The sequence below is a fragment of the Anas platyrhynchos genome, chromosome 1 (assembly GCF_047663525.1).
Source record: "Anas platyrhynchos isolate ZD024472 breed Pekin duck chromosome 1, IASCAAS_PekinDuck_T2T, whole genome shotgun sequence".
NCBI lineage: Eukaryota > Metazoa > Chordata > Aves > Anseriformes > Anatidae > Anas > Anas platyrhynchos.
Window position 1 is genome coordinate 190,565,710 of NC_092587.1, and position 19,126 is coordinate 190,584,835.

A 19,126-nucleotide genomic window follows, 5' to 3' on the forward strand; every position below is an offset into this window, starting at 1 on the left:
GTTGTCATTTATTATCAGTATTTTTTATTTGATTTTCATTTTTATAAACTTTTTATATAGCAAGGAATTAAATGCACATACCTACATGTATGTACAGATCTGTATGTATATATACATATCTGTATGTACATATATATCTATATAAAAGATATAAAAAAAAAAAGCATGTGTATTCTAATGGACAAAACCAGTGTGATTTCATAATAAACGGGTTCATAACTGGTTGGTCTCTTATCCTGATATTACTGCCTTTTCAGTGGAGCTGCTGTGTAGATACTGCTACTTCATTGAAGCTACTGATGGATAATGCCAACTGTCACAATCACAGAATGGTTTAGGTTGGAAGGTACCTCTGGAGGTCACCTGGTCCAACCTTCCTGCTCATGTAAGGACACCAAGAGCAGCTTGCCCAAAACAAACTTCAGCACAAGAAAAAAAAAATCATTTTTTCCCACTCGCTTAGGCTTTTACTGAATGTGGTTCAGTAGTTGGGACTCTTTACCAGGGAGTGCAGTGGCAGTACAAGGAGTAATGGCTTAAAACTAAAAGAGGAGAGATTTAGATTAGATATTTGGAAGAAATTTCTTTATTCAGCAGGTGTAAAGGCTAGATTGCCCAGAGAAGCTGTGGATGCCCCATCCCTGGAGGTGTTTAAGGCCAGGCTGGATGGGGCTTTGAGCAACCTGGTCTTCTGGGAGGTGTCCCTGCCCATGGCAGGGGGTTGGAACCAGGTGATCTTGAAGGTCCCTTCCAACTCAAACCATTCTATGGTTCTGTGTTTTTCATTAACTATTGAAGAGTTAGGTAAATAACAGAGAGAAAGCTTAATTGGTTTAAAGTCCTTGCTGTAAGTAGAAGTTAATGGCTTCTATTGTTTAAAATCTATCAGATAATGTAATTCTTAGCCATAGCGACAGGAAGGTTTTTAACACTAGAAGGATAGGCACTTCAATTTTTGTTTACTCTTTGTAGGTATACTTGTCTCTACCAAGCAACGAGTCCCTTACTGAAGGACACTGCCTGATAGCCCCCTTACAGCACCATACTGCAGCCACACTTTTGGATGAAGAAATCTGGGAAGAAATCCAGGTTAGCTGAGACACCTTCTCATGTTTTAACGGTTTTGTTATAAAATGTTTTGAATAATATTGTACTTGTCACGTGTAACTGCGTAATTTCAGCTTGTCAGCTCTTTTCGTTTCTACTAAGGGGCAGAACATTCTTGCGCTGTGGTTGGAAACTAGTGATCAAAACTTGGTAAAGGGAAACACAGGGTAAACACTGAAGAAACATTCCCATTTATAAGCTCTAGAAAAATGTTGCCTAAGAAAGTTGCAGAGCTTTTGTCCTTGGAGGTCTTTGGAAGCAGGCTAGAGGAACATATTAAGAACAACACAGGTACAGCTGATCCCTTACAGAAAGTGGAATGACTGTCTTAAGAAAGGTTTTCGGGACGGAAAGATCACTTATAATAAAAGAATGGCTAAAGATATGTTGTTTACATGAAATTTTTTAAGCTAATCTGGTTTTGCGGTGGATAGCAAGACAGAACTATTTTCATTCTTCTTCATATAAGTCAGGTCCCTGTTAGAATCCAATTTCCTACTTTTTTTGAAAAGAATTATTAGAATAAAGTGCCAGGCACAGTGGGTCATGCTTTCCAACTGTCATATGAAGACATTTTGAAGGTTTTGAGTTTTGTTTTCCTTGGAAAATGAAATCAAGGGAGAAATGTAACAAACTTACGCCTAAAAGATTGACAAGGATCAGTCTCTCTCCCAGCCCCACCTTTATGATTATTACAAGGGAAAAATAACTTACAACCTGTATTTTACATCAAAATACTGGAGACTACTTCAGACTATGGAAAAAGGTCATTGCTTGCATAGTTGCTTAGATTTAAAAACAGGTTAATCCCTGAGTTTGAAATGGTTTAAGTAACTTTGATCTTGCCTCAAGCCTGGCAGATGGATTCTCGTACTTTCCATGGTTGCTCCCAGCATTGATTCGCATGGCTGGTGTAATTTTTATGCATTGTTGTTTTGTTAATTATGCTCCTCCCAAGCAGGAACGAAAAGAACTTTTTCATAGGACAGAAATGACTTAGAAAGTTGTATAAGAAGCAAATAAGTGTGATGAGTAGGATCAGGAGTTAAAACAGAGCACTGGAGAGAAGAGAGAACTATATTTATCCTGTATCCTTTATTTATTCTGCTGGCTTTTAACTAAGTAGGGGTGTAGACGAAACAGTTACAAGTAAAAGATGACCACTTTCCTGAGTGTATATGAGAAGGAAAATAGGATAAAGAAAAGATGAGCAAATGCAGTTTCTGTATTCAACCCATGACTTTTCCTTGCTAGAAAATGCAGCTCGTTGGTAAACCCACCAATGCTGTCAATGTAATAATTTTCAGTTTAAACATTTCTTTGTAGGAAAGTACTTATAGGGTGATGGACACGTTATTTTTCAGCTCCTGTGTAATTCAGTAGAAGGAGTCTGGAAGGCTTCCACAGGAGTATAAACATACACTTAGTCACTGGCTAAGCTAACTTAATGATGCCAGAGCCATATCTGATGTTGCGGTTGAGAGAATAAAACATCTCTGTTACACTGGATTGAGCACATGTTTTAGCTAACTATTTTTGCTGGGATTTTTTTCAAGATGTGTTCAAATAAAGCAGGAAAGGTTCATTTATACTGTTTGGCTTCTGGCACTTGAATTTAACATGATTCATGTTTTAGACTTTTATGCGCTTCACTTGCCAAAGTAAATACACATGTAATTTTTTAATATGAAAAGATATAAATCTGCACGTTCAGTTGCTCGAACAGTGGCATGTATCAACATCCTCTGCATCTGAACATAGGCCATGCCCTCTTGTTTGCTCTTACGAGCAGCTTTGTCCTTTCCAGTGCTGATTACTGTTGGTATTTTGGCCCACTCAGAATTTGGAGGAAAAGTGCAATGCATTAAGAAACAAGAAACTGCAGTCTGGGAAATGTTAGCTAACATCTGTATGTATTCCAGGCTTTTCACTGGATCTGTATTTCACTTGTTATTGCAGGGTAACAACTTTAAGTAGTAATAATTCTCAACTTTTGGTTTAATGTTTCTCTTATCTCACCACAGCTGCCTGCTTTGGTGCATTTCAGCAGTACAGGTCTGGGAGGTGGAGGGGGGAGAAGATAGCAAACTCATAGTTTGGTTACCTGTCTCTGTGTCCATTAAGGTCCCGTATCTGTCATGGCATAGTGATCTGTTCACTAGGCACAGTGATCTGTTTAGTAGGAAATAATCTTCCAGCTGTGTTTCATTGTGTTTTTTTTTTGTTTGTTTTTTTTTTTTTTTTTTTGGGGGGGTGAGGGGAGGAGGGAGAATTGTAGCACTATTTTGTCACAGGGTGAAGCAACTTAATTACGAGGAAGAATTCAGGGCACATGTGACTGCTTGGAGAGCTTAAATACTTGGTTAAGATGCAGAGATTTGACTAAGTTTCTTATACTTTTGGTTTATTATACTGTGGAAGATGACAAAGGGGCGAGGAGAAGAGACCTCAACTGTTGTGGTAATGATTTGTGGTAGTGCCTCGTTTTCCATCTCTTATTGTAGTACTTGATATATTTATGAATGCCTTTATTTGCTTATGTTTGATTTGTCAACTTTCCAATTGCATTAAAATAGGAAATCTTAAACCTCAGATGGGGTTAGCCTTTTAATTGTGGTGTTTGTACTTCTAAGCGTTGTTACTTATCAAGAATGAAAAAAAATCAATGCGAAAAGGTTAATTTATGACTTACATAAGTAATGGACCTGTGGTACTTGTGGTCTATGAAGCACACAGTTTCTGTGAATTCCTGGCTTACAGTATGGGAGTGGTTAAGGAGTGGGTGTAATACAAGGGCCTTCATTTAAAACAGCAGTTTTCAGGATGTTAACTTGAGACTCTTTCTGAAACATCCACCCTGTCACAAAGTCAAAATCTTTTATGCATTTGAAAATGAGTCTGAATGGGTCTCTGAAATCATCTATTGTACTCAGTAATTTAGTTCTGCAACTACACTGCAAGCTGTACCATTATGCTCTTGCATCTCTTAGATGCAAATACCAACTACCCAGAGTCTGGGAGCAGCAAGATCAGGCTGCTCCACTGGGAAGGTGACGTGTGGCAGGTGAGATGGGGTGGAAGGTGACAGCAAGCTGGGGGAGCATCTCCTCACTGCCGTGATGGTGGACGGGGTCAGCCACAGCCAGTGATGGCCAGACATTTGCAGTGATGAGGGAGGTTCAGGAGCAAGTCAGGATCGATGGCAGCTGGGTACACGGCTAGGCACAGGCATCCCTGAAACTTTGCTCAGGCAAGGACTGAAGCGAGGGCCTGAACTGGGGACTGTTTTCCTAGACTTCCTGTGTTTGTGCCATAATAAATGTAGTTCGTATTAAATTGTTGAAGAATACAGGATTTTCCTACTATGATTGCTGCTGTTCCATTTTATTATTGATTTCTAAGGATATATATATATATATATATATATCTACACGTGTGTAGATATATATATATATGTAAGTAAAATAATATATCTGAAAGTTTGAAAACCTAATTCAAATTATACATTCTTTTTCTTTAAACAGATGTTCAGAACAGCTTTGGTGAAAATGTTTGAAGCAAGAGACTTGGACTGTGTCTTCATCGAAACAAATATGAGTATGAAGAAACGATATCACATGGTGTACGAATGCATTCCTCTTCCAAGAGAAGTAGGAGATACGGCTCCAATCTACTTTAAGGTATATGAAAATTTTATTTCTTAGGTCATTTGAATGTGTTTATCATAATTCATCTATTTTTGAAAAACTATTTTTGATATACAAGTATATCAAAAAGATGGATTTATTATTGATGAAGAAATATTCCTTGATCTTAAAACAAATCCTGTGAGGTGATTCTGTTTTTCAAGTAGTCAGTGGAAGAGCTGTATGTCATGATTGCCTCAAGTCTGACTGCACTGACTAGTTCTGGAAACAGATGAGAGATTCATAGTTTGTTGAAGAGCTGTAAGGATTGCAATACTCTTCACTTAAGTCCTGTAGTATAAATTTAAAAACCCATGCATGTGCCTTGGGACATATAAAATAAGAAAATAATAATCTACTGATCTAACAAATGTCATTATATCATCTTCATTTTATTTCAGTAGGCCAAATTTTCACGTGTCCTAGGTTTCTGTTGAGCATTAGATAGCATGATAAATACTTCTCCTATAGGTTTTCTGGTCTCTTTCAACTAACCCTGTAAGGAAAAGGTCATTGATGCTTCTACAGGGCCTTTTGACTTTCAGAAACTGGATTGTGATTTGCCTTTATTCGATTTAGTATCTGAAAAATCTTTTATAAGGGTAAATAAGGCTGGGTGCACACACACATTAATATTTATAAGTAAATTATTTTATTTGTTCTTTGAAAAATTATTTGTGTTTTCTGTAAATAAGTAATGCGATTGTTTTTTGATGAAGTGGAACAGTTAGTGTGACAAATAGCAATGCAGTAACTTTTACCACATTTGAAATCATTGGTTATGCTTTAAGTGCTAGTAAAACTTGTGTTTTCTCGGAATACAAAGAGAAAGATGTAAGTACAAGCTTGTACCATTAAAATATACAGTAAATGAAAATTAAGAGGTACCTATGCTATACCCACTTCTATACTATGGAAGATATGGAGGCAGCTTTATAAGTATTTGAGTACAATCAGGCTTCTGATCTGGATTTTTCTCTTAAAGGAAAGGGAGAAAAAAATGCTAATATAGTGTAATAAAATCACAGTGGGTTTAACATGAGCTTAGTAAAAAGAAAGTGTGACCTTTTAGTCCCTAATAATTTGAAAGTTTCTTGTTAAAGATAATTCGTGTCAGGCAAAAGATAAATTTCAGGAAAAAAAAAAGAAGAGGAATAGAATTAAGAGAGTTTAAGGATATTAAATGATACTTATATCAAGTACGTAAGTTCTTGAAATCAGGAAGGTTGCCAAAATTGAAGTTACTTTGTTAAGAAATAATGGGTACTTGCAGTGCAAAGTACTTACAATTCACTTTACTCCATTGAAAAGTTAATACTTTGCTTGCTGTATGAAGGGACTATTCTCACATTTGGATAAAAATGATTTTACAGAAAGCTATAATGGAGTCTGATGAAGAGTGGTCCATGAACAAGAAGTTAATTGATCTTTCTTCAAAAGATATTCGGAAATCTGTAAGTAATGAAATGTATTGAACACTGAATTTCTCAGCAAATTATTTTCGTCTATTTTGGTTATTAACTGTTTCAAAGAGAGAAGAAAGGGAAAACAATTAAATTAGTGGATCAGGAGATGGCATAGTCGTGATGAGAATTAAAGAGTCTGACTGAACTCCTAATTGACATTAAAAAAGATTCCCATTTATTTCAACAACAGATGGACTGAGCTGCAAGCATTGGTTGAGAACAAAGCTGGCATGCTGAGGCCATGCACCAGCATAATTTTCTTGATTAACTTTAAGAATTAGGATAGATCAAAAGGCTTGCAAATTACTGTCCAGAAAAAAATACGGTGTCTCTTTTGCATTGACCTGGAACAGCCTTTTCTGTTGCTAAATTTATGAAGTGAAGATATAAATAGTATTATAAATCTTTATTTTTAAAAGAAAGGAACAGTACTAGTCTGTCTCCTGGATACCAAATGGAAACATCTTTGTATACAAATCTTGAAGGAATAATCCTGAAACTTTTAGGTTCAAAGATTAGTTCATCATTTTAATAGGAAAGTGAATGCTGTTTGGTGCATAGCTTTTACCACGTATAGTTTACTACTGTGTAGTAATAATACCTAATTTCTGAAACTATCTTTTAGTAAATGTAGTGATTTTATGCTAAAACATCCTTGTGAAGGAGAAAGAAGAGGAAGTGAGTTTTAACAGTGGGACATGAAGCCTGATACAACAGCAAGACATTAAATGCAGAAGAGTAAGAGGTTGGGTGGCTGCACAGTATGAGAGGCTTTATATATTGTGAGGACTTGGCTGGAAAATTCGGCTCTGGTTCTAAGTTATAGAGGAGGAGAGTGTAGGTTAGAGAACTTAACTAAATAAAATGGTTTAGGATTTGGGCAGCCTAAGAAAGAAAAGACTGAAAGGGGATGGAATAGGCTACACAGGGAAGTGGTTGAGTCACCATCCCTGGAGGTCTTTAAAAGGTGTTCAGATGTAGAGCTTAGAGATATGGTTTAGTTGGAGGACTTGTTAGTGTTAGGTCAGAGGTTGGACTAAGTGATCTTTGAGGTCTCTTCCAACCGAGATGATTCTGTGATATGATGGTTTCCTGTATATAGGAGTTTGCTTTAAGGATGATAATGCATAGCTGTTCGCTTTCACTAGCTCTATTAGGTGCAGACAAGAAAGAATTCAGCTGATTTGAAGCAAAGACTTAGGGAAGATGCAAGGTGAATGAAAACAGAACAGGCACAAAAATAGACACGATTGAGACATCTAATGGGCTAATTGTGTGCAGAAATTGGGACTAGTGCCCAGAGGCAGAACCCTAGCACATGAGCCTAAGCAGCCAACCCTTGCACAGAATCAAACCCTGCTCTGTTTCTTACTCTGCTCCCTGGGCTGGGAAGGGACACAGCTGGGACAGCTGACCTGGCAGCAAGCACTATTCAGCAACAGCTAAAATGCTGGTTTGTTATCAGTGTTGTCCTAGTCATTAGTCCAAAGCGCAGCTCCAGTGGGGCTGCTCTGAAGAAGAAAATGAACTCCATCCATGAGTAATATAAAGAACGTTGCTTGTGGAAGTTGCAGTTATTTGGGTTGTAGCAGAGGAGGTGCTTGTGTTTGAGGCTTTTTAAGTCTTATCTATACAGGAACATCTCCAACAATTAAGAGTGGAAAATAACTGAGCGAATTATGAAATTATCCAATTTGGCAGGTTAATCATAACTTATAGTCATGTAGTGGGATTTTCCAGTAACCTATTCTCTGTAGAGGCGTTTTCCTTCCTCCCCCTTCACCCAGAGTATCAATATTTCCTGTGGGTATATATTTATTCTTACCATAAATCACCTGATCTTTAATAAATGTAGCTTGCTGGTAACAGTCTTAAAATTTCTACTTGTCCCATATAATGTAGAGCTGTGAAGTCAGGATGACATTTGCTTGGTGTGCATGCTGCTGTCTGGCTCTTCTCTTGTGTCTGTCCCTCCCAGTCTATTACCTGATATTCAAAGGTGTCCTCTGTAGATGTCCTCTGTTCTGCCACCTGGCAAACTGTTGCTTCTGGTTTTGGTGTCTTTTTATCAAGTTGACGTGTATTTTCTTTTTCCCATACCTGTTGGTTTTACTGTTACTCGGTAGCAGTTTTATACTACACATAAGTGGTCTGAGAAGTAGTTTTAAATAAAATGTCATACTGCCAACTGTAAAACCACTTTCAAATTCAGGAAGTTGTGGGGAGATGAATTAAATGCCTACAGTCTGTTAAACATCTAAAAATGCATTTTTTTGTGTATAGGTTCCTAAAGGATTGCCATACTTCTCAGTGGACTTTGGCCTTCAAGGAGGATTTGCTCATGTCATTGAAGATCAACACAAGTTCCCCCATTACTTCGGAAAGGTATTGTTGTGTAAAAGATTGATTTACCAACTACACTCTGTTGTGTAAATTTTAAGTAATTAAACCAGTTGCTGCCAGAACAGTCACTTTGATGTACCTTATCACAGTTCATTGCTTATCTCTTCATGGTGAGTCATTATAACTCAGCTTGTGAATAAAGAAATAGTTGATTTCTTCACTGGTTGCTCCTCAGACTTATAGATCCATTTTTCTTTTGAATCAATAGGGACTCTGGAGATTTGACATGTAGTCTGATAGATGGAAAATACTTGCAGCTGTTTAAGAAGGAAAAAGATTGTTTTTTAATGACAGTGGTGTCCTCATATAGGTACACTGATTCCTGCTTGAATAAAATAGGGGACATACACACACAGGCTCATAGACAACTCCTGCAGTAATACTTGTGTGGTTAAATTACTCCATGTGGAATAGAGGGTATATGCAGGAAGTGCTGCAATGAAATCTTCATTTTCTTATTCTGTCACAATGATCAATTATTAAAAGAGTCAAGTCAATAGTGCAAAAATATTAAGAGGGATTGGGCAATGATATAACTTACTTGAATTAAGTTGGGTAGCTTTTTTTCCTAAACTTCCCTCTTTTAGTCACAAATGTTCCATCAACAATTTTGCAATGTTAGGACATTCATGCTGTGTGTTGCTGTGTTGTACTTAAAAGAATTTTGCTGAGGCAATCATCTAGCAAACTACATTTGTAATTTGGAATTGGTATATTTTTCAGAATTTCCAGTTCTTATAACTAGCTCTCAGTAAAAAACATTGACAAGTGATTTCATAATTGGGGAAAAAACTATTATATTTTTTATTAAAATAGCATTAAGTGATACAGTATTTTATCACTTACCATTATCTATCTTTGTTCTACTTGCAAAGGAAATCATTGGTGGCATGCTGGACCTGGAACCACGGCTCTGGAGAAAAGGAGTGAGGCAGAACTTTGAGGAGCAGAGGAAGAAAGTGTTGCAGTTTGCACAGTGGTGGAAGCCGTATGATTTCACCAAAAAGAAAGAATGAATACATCCTTGAGGTCAAGGACTACATAAGCCATAAATTATACTAAAGGATATTTCATATGTTAAATAGGACACCAGTATATTATATTTTGCTAGTATGTTTTAAACCCAGGGATATCGTTTAACCGATTGTCTCTTTCTGATTTGGATAGTTTGTGTATCATGTGAACCTGCAAGCCCAACAAACCAGATTTGCACAGTGTTTCTGTTTTTTCATTTTTTATCTGAGCCAAAATAATAATGTCCCTGTGGCTGTTGGAATTCTTCAGGGTATACCTTTTACTTTTGGGGTTTTTATAATACTTGAAACGACAAAAAAATTTATCTTGTAGCATAGGACATTAATTATTGCAGCAACTTTTTCTAGAAAACGATGTAAATTTTATGAACGTGATTAAAACAAACACATTGTTGCACTGCTTTGAGTCTGTATTCTGTTGGTTGAAGCAATTGCATTGTAAATTGCTTGAAGCCATTGCAGTATAAATGTTCAGTTAAGATGTGATAAACCTCCTGTTGGCCCTCTGCACAAGAATTAATGTCATTTTCTGTACGTTCAATATGAAGTAATATTTTTAAACAGACTTGTTGCACAGAGAACGATGAGATTGTTCGTAGTAGGCAACAAATTTCAGCTTTAATAGTAACAGTTAATTTTGGTGACAATAAAAAATGAAAAGGAAAAAGAGAGGAGGGGGAAAGAAACATAAGGGGTAAAAAAACAAAGCAAAACAAAACAAAAAAAAACACCTCTGATGGCCAGCCAGAAGGAAAATCATCACAGGGACCTCCCTGAATAACTCTTCTCCCTGAGCATCCTCAGGTGGCAGGTGGTCTGCTATTATACTTTCCTGATAATGAATACATAGTTTTCACTTGTTCCTGCTTACGTAATTGGGGACTGCTTGTCAGTTGCTTAAAGGCTTACTCTTCACTAGGTTTTGTGTTCATTTTTTCCTGGGTAAAATTTTACAAAAGTGGAGGTGAGGAAAAGGTGAAGGGGGGAAGGGGAGATTCTCGCATCACTAGCAATCAGTCGCTGTGCATGGGAAAGCTGGAGCAGCAGTCTCAGGCTGCAGAACCAGTGGAACAGCACAGAAACAGAAGGACAAAGATGAAGATGATACCACAGTGTCATCTGCATGGGTAGAAGAAATCAACTTGCAAATGAAAGACTCAGTGTTGCATGGAAAGGCTCCAGAAAGGCAAGTGGAAGGACGTTAGCACAACAGAGGCTAAAGCAGCGTGCAGGTGTCCCAACATGCTGCCGCTCTTTTCCTGTTTAACTACTTGCCTGCAGAGCTCGGATTAAGAAACAGATAACTAAATATTGCAGGGATGAAAGATTGTTCACTTCTAGTCCCGTGGTGGTCTTTTGCAACTTTTCTGAAGAACTAATACTCTTTTATTGTCATACCCCAAAGCTTTTTTTTTTTTTCATTTTGCCCTGCAAGTCTGGTAGAGGTAGAAAGCTACTACATTGTAAATTATTTTCTGTAAAATCTTTGTAAATTTGTGTTACTATAAGAGAAATAGCTTAAAAATAAGTTGTTTTGATTATTTTAGTGATTTATTCTGAGATTTATTACTTTTTTTTGAACTAGCAAGCCAGGATGAAAGAACCATGTTGACTGTTCTCCGGTCAGTTTTGATCTTCCTTAGGCTACTGGAGCAAATAGGATGTGAAATAGTAGCTGCTAGAAGTTGCTTACAATGTGGTAAAGCTGAAGCAAATTTAGGTAAAGCACAGTCTTTGGTGTATGAAGCATGACTAAAAATTGTTTTCTCTGAAAGCGCATGTTGCCTCTGGTCTCATCTGCTCCATGGAGGATAGCCATGAAGCAGCAAAGGTGATTGTATTTTAAGGTTGTAGAAAAGTCTATCAAATGCTGTGTTTGACATGCAATTTTTCTAAATAGCATCACTTCTGCTTGAAAATCTGCCTTCCTCAAGGGAAGTCGTATGGTTTGCACAAAGGATATCTAACTCATACATAGAAACATCTTCTCTGACTCATCATCTGTGCATATTTTATTATACTGTTTTCAGCAGTGCTTCTAATCTTCTTGTGACCAGAAAGGACTTTGAAATATGTGAGGGTAACTATCTTAATGTAGTAATGCTGGAAGATGCATGTCTTAGTCTGTTAGAAGTCCTGAGAATGGGAGATTGCTTACCACACGCACCAATAGTATATGGTTGAAACTGGTCACAGACCAGGCACAGACAGCTTCAAGATAGGCTGTTCCTTTTCATAAATACCTCTGAAATATTCATGAGGCTGTGAGAGTGAGCACAGCTTGTTAAGACGTTTATTTGGAAGGAACAGGACACTTAGGCTTTGGTCCTTACTCCTAAAAATATTAAAATATTTTAAGTAGACTCTGTTCTGAAGAATACCCAGTAGCTGGATTGTCTGGGAACGCTGAGGTGGATAATGTAAGTTTTTTGAGAACAAGGATCTGAATCTGGATTTCTTAACATTGCTATAAAAGTGTGTCTCTGTGCTTATTGGTGTAACCAGGGAGAAAAAGGGACTTCTCTCACCACGTGAATCTATATGTATATCCTAACAGGTGTTGGAACATATTTGTGTCTATCCCTGTAAGAGAGGAAGATTCTCCTACAATATGCTGTGTGCTGCTGCTTTTCTGCTCAGTGCCTGGCCTAAAATGCAACATTTCCCTGCTACCGTGTCACTTTGACTTGTGTGAAGGGAGAGAGAGAGGGAGAGGGCACAAGAGATCATTTCCCTGTATTTGTATTTCCTTGCTGTGCTGTGCATTGCATCCTCTCACCGGCATTTCAGGTTTTCCATCAGTTCAGGAAAGGATTGCTGCACCAGCACGGCACTGTTGCTACAGCTTGCTCGTGCCCTAGGTGAGATCTGAGCAGGAGCTTGGGCTCCAGAGATTTTGTTCAGGTACGTTTGCTGCTAAGCTCCCTACAGAGAACCAGCACGGGTGATACAGTCCAGGGAATCATCTGCCTCTGACCTCAGTGCCTTGTCTTGGGGAAAACGAGCTGACAGGCTCCTGAGGGATGTTCTCTTCATCTCTTTTTCTCAACCTGAATATTCCCTGGGCCCACGTGGTTGCTGTAGAAGGCTGCCTGAAGCGTGAGGCAGTTGGCTGCTTACTAAGAGCCCATGTTTTGAGGTTATTACTTTTGCTCAAGTTGAAGGAAAGCACTGTGGATTTGTACACCACCATTAACTACAAAATGGAGCTCAAAAGCTACCTCAGTATCATCATCATTCTCCATAACTGCAGTGGGTGATAGCAAGGTGACTGCCTGAGGTCATCTGCTGAAGGCGTAGTTAAACTGAGCTAAAATGGAAAGCAAGGCTTTCTGCCAAGTACTGGTGTTCTTCCAGGTAGGTGGAATCCATATTCCACTTGTTTTTTCCCTTCTTTTCATGGGTTTTCCACCAGGGTAAGACCACGAGATGCTGTCTTCTGTGCAGTTTTGGTCTAAAGCAGCACTGATGGACTGCTGCTTTGCTCTTGTTAGAACACCCGAAAGAATACAATGTGGATTTTTATTGCTTTGCAAGAAAGTGAGTATAGCAACATTCAATCTCAGGTCTGGTTAGACTGATTTTTTTTCAATTTGTTCATGAATCCAAAGAATGAATTAGTCCCAGGGTCATAATCAAATGAGATTTACTGGGTTTTTGCATACTGAGCTCAACCAACTTGTTTTAAATTTCATATGAGTTCTGACTGGAAAATAAAATGTTAAAATAAATGGTAACTCTCATAGCAAGAAATCACAAATCTTTGGAAGAAGCAGCAATTTGACGTGACCCTTAGGGATTCTCTTTGGTCGAAATTTCTTCAGTATTTCCTGTCTTCTGCATCTGTATTTTTGTTGTTAAAGCATGTTTTCTCTCTCTAATTCCAGCTGGAACCACATAGGCTGCTGTACTCTTATTTTAAGCATAGTTGTGTTGGAAGCAAGACCCTTAATGTCCTATCTAAAAGTGCCCTTCATTTATTTACTCGTTAACCCTTACAAATCAAGACAGCCTAATCCAGCACAGAGAAGCAGCCTTTACAAATCCAACTAACATCATAGTTCTCATGGGCACATTGATAGAGTTGTGCAGAAACAATGCTTTCCTAGTTGTTGTATTTTGTTCTCTAGTTAAAGTGAGAAGGAAGGATAATATGTTTCTGTTCAAGAAAATCATGCTGCTACACCTTTACAGGGAAACCAGTGTAAATTTTACCTCCCAAATTAAGAACCACTGCAAATTATCTCTAAAAGAACATTTAAGATTTCCTTGGGTCCAAGACTTGAAAGCTAATATAACTGTCCCAGAATTGACCTAGGAAATCTTTGGAAAAGAGTTATCTGTCATTGTAGATATTTGTGAATTTGTTGTTTTAAGCATTGTATCCTGCTAAGACGGTCAGTCCTGCACCACCACCCACCTGTGCCTTTGTTCTGAGGCTTACAGTAACAGGTCAGTAAAGTATTAGAGTTACATTTTGGAAGGACTGCAGGGCATCTTTAACTACAAACATCTCTGCCCTCCCTGGTGTCCTGCCTCCTAGGTGTGACCTGAGCACTGCACAGAGAGCTCAGAGGCACATCACGTAACACAAAACGAGTGTGTTGGTTTCATGAGAGAAAGCACAGCCCGAACTCCTCCAGTGTGGGGAAGTGTAAAAAGTTAATTTGCAATGCCCAAGCTGCATGTGCCTTTGTATGAGTGGTTGAGGCTCGTGGCCCGAAATGGCTCTCATGAACCAGCTTTATGTTCTTAGAACTGAAAATACATCGATTCATTATTTTTCAATTTAAAACTCTTGTGAAAGTGCCTTAGAGCATGCACACAGTAAAATAGGAATTCAGAAAAGAACTCACAATGTTAGCCATTTAGATTAAAGTTGAAGGCATCCTCCACAGACCAGTGTCTTTGGAGTCAGTATTTTTATTCAAGATTTTTTGATTTGTGTTGTTAGGTCACTGATGCTCAACCACTGACCACCAGTCGATATAGAATGATAAAGTTATACTTTGTCCTGTCTTGAGATAGGACAACATGACTTCTCAAAGGCCCTCCCAGATCTTTTCTCATTGATTTTAAGATTACCTTCTTCAATATTGCTATTGGATTTTAAAATGGCTCAGAACAACACTTGCAGGACAAGACATGAACACGTAACAAAACTGGCATGTCAAGTGTTGCATTAATGCACAGTTATCACCGTTCGCCTTCTCCATTGCTGTTGTCACAGGTTTACGAAGTTTAATTCAGGGATGCCAACTGATTTCTCGTGTCTGGATGCCATTTATAGCTGGACTCAGGCCCATGCTTTGTAGCTGTTGCAGACCATTATAAGGCCTCCATCTCTTCCAGAGTTCTCCCCTTGAGTGCAGAACAGCTCTTTGAATCTGTGACCCCAGCAGCAGGTCCGAGTTCTCACAACAACTTCCCTGTGAGGTGGAAGAAGGCAACAGTCAGTGATAGTGGCTATGACAGCATCTCTGACTGGAACTATATAGGCTGAGTTTAGAATGAATGTGAACAAATTCAACCAGAAATGGTGACCCTGTTTTCTTTTTGTCCCTTTCTCTTCTCTCTTGGCTGCTATTAGACGAAGTAGGATTTCATTTTTGTATTCAAGCCAATATTCAATTGATTATATTGATTTAGTGATACTTGGTAAGGCTTAGTAATATTTGCCAGCACTGGCAAGTCCTGCCAGTGAGCCACTAAGGTTGCCCAGTCTGCACAAACACACCGCATTTTTGCCTGAATCAACCTCTCCCATGGGTGGTGAAGAGGGTTTGCTACTATTGTATAATAATGAAGGTACAAAAAGAGACATGCTTACTGTTTGTCTGAGTAGCACCAGCACTCTGGTTAATCTGGTTAAAGTGTTTTCTGAGTGGTATAATGCTTATCACCTGTATCTGACTTCCACTTGGTTAAGTAGATTGGCCTATCCAGATCCTGGGGAGTCCCTGAAGACCTCTATCTTTTCCTTTCCTGACAGGTGGTTTTTTTTGGAGATGGCATCTGTTTATTGGAGATGGGGTGCAGTTCCGATTCTCACCAAGCTCTGGAGAGCTTCTTGCATTATGCAAGAAGACAGGTACTGGGGACTAATCTAAATGTGATCGCTCCCACCTCCTCAGGGAGCATGTTCCACATCTGGATCAGCTTATTAATGATATTTACTAACGAAACCCTAGCGTGGTGACATAGCAGCTATTTTTTTTTTTTTTTTTTTTGTGCTAAGTTCCTACTTGTTTAATGACAGACAGCAGGACCTTTTAAAACTGCAGGTCTGACAACTTTGCATTAAATCTGTTATTTCAGTTTAGTCTTTAATAGCATGTCTAAACCCCAGCCTGAATCCCCAAATATAATCACATTACAGACCGATTATTTTGCTTGCTGAGTCACTTTGTCAGTTTGACAGCATGCCTGACAGAAAAATTTGATTCCTTTTAATTCTTTGATTAAAGAATTTAATTAATACAGAATTTTATTTTGTTTAGAGTTATTAAAGTCTGTCTCCCACTGACAGCCACTAGCATAGTTCATTCTTTCTCCAGTCCATTGAAACTGGATAGGTTACTTTTGTGGTAAATGTAATAAGCCATCACGCTTCTGGGCAAAATAATTCTTACTGCCATGCTGGGCTGAAGATGCCTGGTCTCCTTGTGCTTGAAGATCTACTCCCAGTTCATTGCTTAAAGGCCAGAAGATGACTGCATTGCTCTGTAACAGCCATGAATGGCCAATGCAGTCATAAAGAGGGGCTTGATCCCCTTGAAGGCTGTCGTCCTGATGGATGTTTTTGGAAGAAGGGCTCCAAAGCAGTGGAGACAGAGCTTGGAGATGGGAAATGAACTTCTAGAATTGAACAAGGTCCTCTTGAAGTAGCAAATATTCAACCACAGTGTTTGAACTTCTGGGTACTTGGTTGCTTAGAAGAATTGCATATATACAGCATCTAGTGAAAAGTTAGAGCTGTTAACAGAAAAATACTGTCATGACTAATGACTTCTGTCATTAGAATAGGTAAAGAATTGTATTAGCATTAGTATTTTGAAACTGTTTTTCAAACACAACAAATACATTATAATTTAGAATTTATGAATATTGTATTGCCACGGGTATCCTTGCAGACCAACTCAGCTGTTGTGCTGGCTGTTACATAGTCACATAACCAGGCCACCCATGTCATAAAGAGGTTAAGCTCTGGCTAAAAAACTCAGAGCAGAGAAGTCAAACTTTGCACTCCCATTTTGCTAATGAGCAATGACCCACAGAAAGATGAGAGCTTGTGTGAAGTGCCACTTGACACAGTGCAGTCCCTCCTGCACAGAGGAGGTCAGCACAGGGCAACATTTAATTGGAAAGATGATAATCCACTTCTAATTTATGGAAATGAAAAATGATCATGAGATCTATGCATGGACATAGAAGGAATGTGTAGGGACAAAATCAGAGGATTTAAGATGCAACGCTGACCTTGTGACTTGTACAGTCGTAAAAGATAAGGAAAGAGTTTTCTACATGCATGCTAAGAAGAAGGCAATGGGAGCATGGGATCATTGCTGAGTTAGGGAGAACAATTAATCAATGGTGCAAAGGATGGATGAAGTAAGCTTTGCTTTTAACTTTGTAAAAAAAAAAGATTAGTTTTGACCAGATGCATAATACAATTAAGTTTACCAAGTAGATAATAGTCAAATCAAGAGTAAGGAAAGAAGGTGTTGAACAAAACATTAAACAACTTATATGCATGCCAATCTCTGAAAAATCAGCAATAAACTATCTGGATAGTTTGGAGTACTTTGGGGAATGTAAAAATACTGTTACTGTAGACTATTAAATATTTACAAAGAGACTATAAATTACAGTATAATGTTAAAGTGTGCATACAATTACCTAGAATTATGTCCCATAGCTTTGTTCCTCTTGTGAAAGACCTGCTTTAAAAAAGAAATTAAGGAAGGTTTTAAAAAGAATTGAATTTTTGAAGTTCTTTTCCTGGGAGTCTTCACATTTCTTCAAGCCAAAGGAAGACCTTACCTTTCACTCCAAGCAAAGCCTGTAATATTTCTACTTTTTTTTTTTTTTTTTTTTTTTTTTTTTTTTTTTTAATTCTGCAGGCCTGTTAAAGTTCATCTGTGAAAAAGTTCTTTCAGATGGAGCTTTACAGCCCAAGAAAGAGAGTATGAAAATCACTTTCCTCTTGACGATTTGTGCAGCAGAAAGGTTGTTTGGAAGTGCAAATCTTTTTCTACCGGGCTATTCTGCACCCTCTTGTGGCCATCAGGCTCCTTTTCCAGTCCCAAATTCCCTGAAGTAGGTAAACACATCGCAGCTAGAAGCAACATGTTTCGATCCCAAAAGGCACCCGTGTGCCCTTTCCCTACAATCAAAGAACACACATCCATTTCAGAAGTGGTATATTCAAAAAAATATAACTTTTTATTAAAACTTTCTTTTTTCCTTCAACAGTCCTCTTACCACTGCTGGAATGAAAACCAATCTTATCTGTAGAGTTTGTGCTTAAGAGCTACTGTAACCAGACAGGATTCCTACAGTACTTCCTCAGCACCACAGGAAAATGCCCCTTGGGAATGAGACAAGCTGTGGTTACACACATATTTATGCATCTTCTGGGCTAACTTATGAAAATAAGCAGTCCCTTCCCACAGTCCTTGTCCTCCTACCCCTAAATGAAAAGAACATGGGAAGAGCAGCTCACATTTTTATGTCTTTCCCCTTAAGTTAGGCCTATTTTTTATATGATAGTTGTGTTCTGCTGAGCTCCATTTCTCACGTCCTTCTTACACAAACAGTGCTGCTATTCCATAGGTTACGTCCATAGCCTCTTCGTTTGACTGACTCAGTCCTCCTGTTGAGGAGGCTTTTACAAGCCATTTAGTTTAACAACTTCATCTAGACATTTTTTATCTTCCTGATACAGGTCTCTGCCCAGGGATGGGTGAAATCCTCTCGCTTCACACCACTGTGGTTGCACAGAGAATGCTGACGGAGTTTTCCATCGGGTCATCAGGTACCGGCAGGCATTCAGGTGTAAAGCTCGATCCTCCACTCCGGTCCTGAACACAGCCAAGAAGAGGCCGTGCAGGCGTGGAGCTCTGGATGCTTTAGCTGACAGCAGGCCCCTTAATTCAGATATGAAATATATCATTGGAGGATCTAGTGTTCCTTGTGGTTGGTATTTCTGGAGGCACTGCAAGAACCACAACAAAAATAAACTCTTCCAGAAGATGTTTTCAGTATACCAATTTCAGCAGTTTAATACCATGTAAAAATACAGCAGGAAATAGATTATTATTGTTATTATTTTAAATAATAACATACAGCTGTAGAAACCAGGAGTTTGGTTGTGCATCACAATTGCCTACATTTTTAAAAAACTAAACTCTCTTCTTTTTAACTTTTG

The 19,126-nt window shown here is 38.4% G+C and overlaps 1 protein-coding gene across 1 annotated transcript in view; it reads left to right on the plus strand.

Moving 5' to 3' along the window:
- Positions 1-10,097, plus strand: part of CWF19L2 (CWF19 like cell cycle control factor 2) — a 67,675-nt gene extending 57,578 nt beyond the window's left edge. Inside the window, exons 14-18 of the mRNA XM_027468339.3 lie at positions 973-1,089; positions 4,632-4,787; positions 6,167-6,247; positions 8,543-8,644; positions 9,538-10,097. Coding sequence (XP_027324140.3) covers positions 973-1,089; positions 4,632-4,787; positions 6,167-6,247; positions 8,543-8,644; positions 9,538-9,678 — 597 coding nt within the window. The 3' untranslated portion in view covers positions 9,679-10,097. The remainder of the gene's footprint in view (positions 1-972; positions 1,090-4,631; positions 4,788-6,166; positions 6,248-8,542; positions 8,645-9,537) is intronic.
- The last annotated feature ends 9,029 nt before the right edge of the window (positions 10,098-19,126 follow it).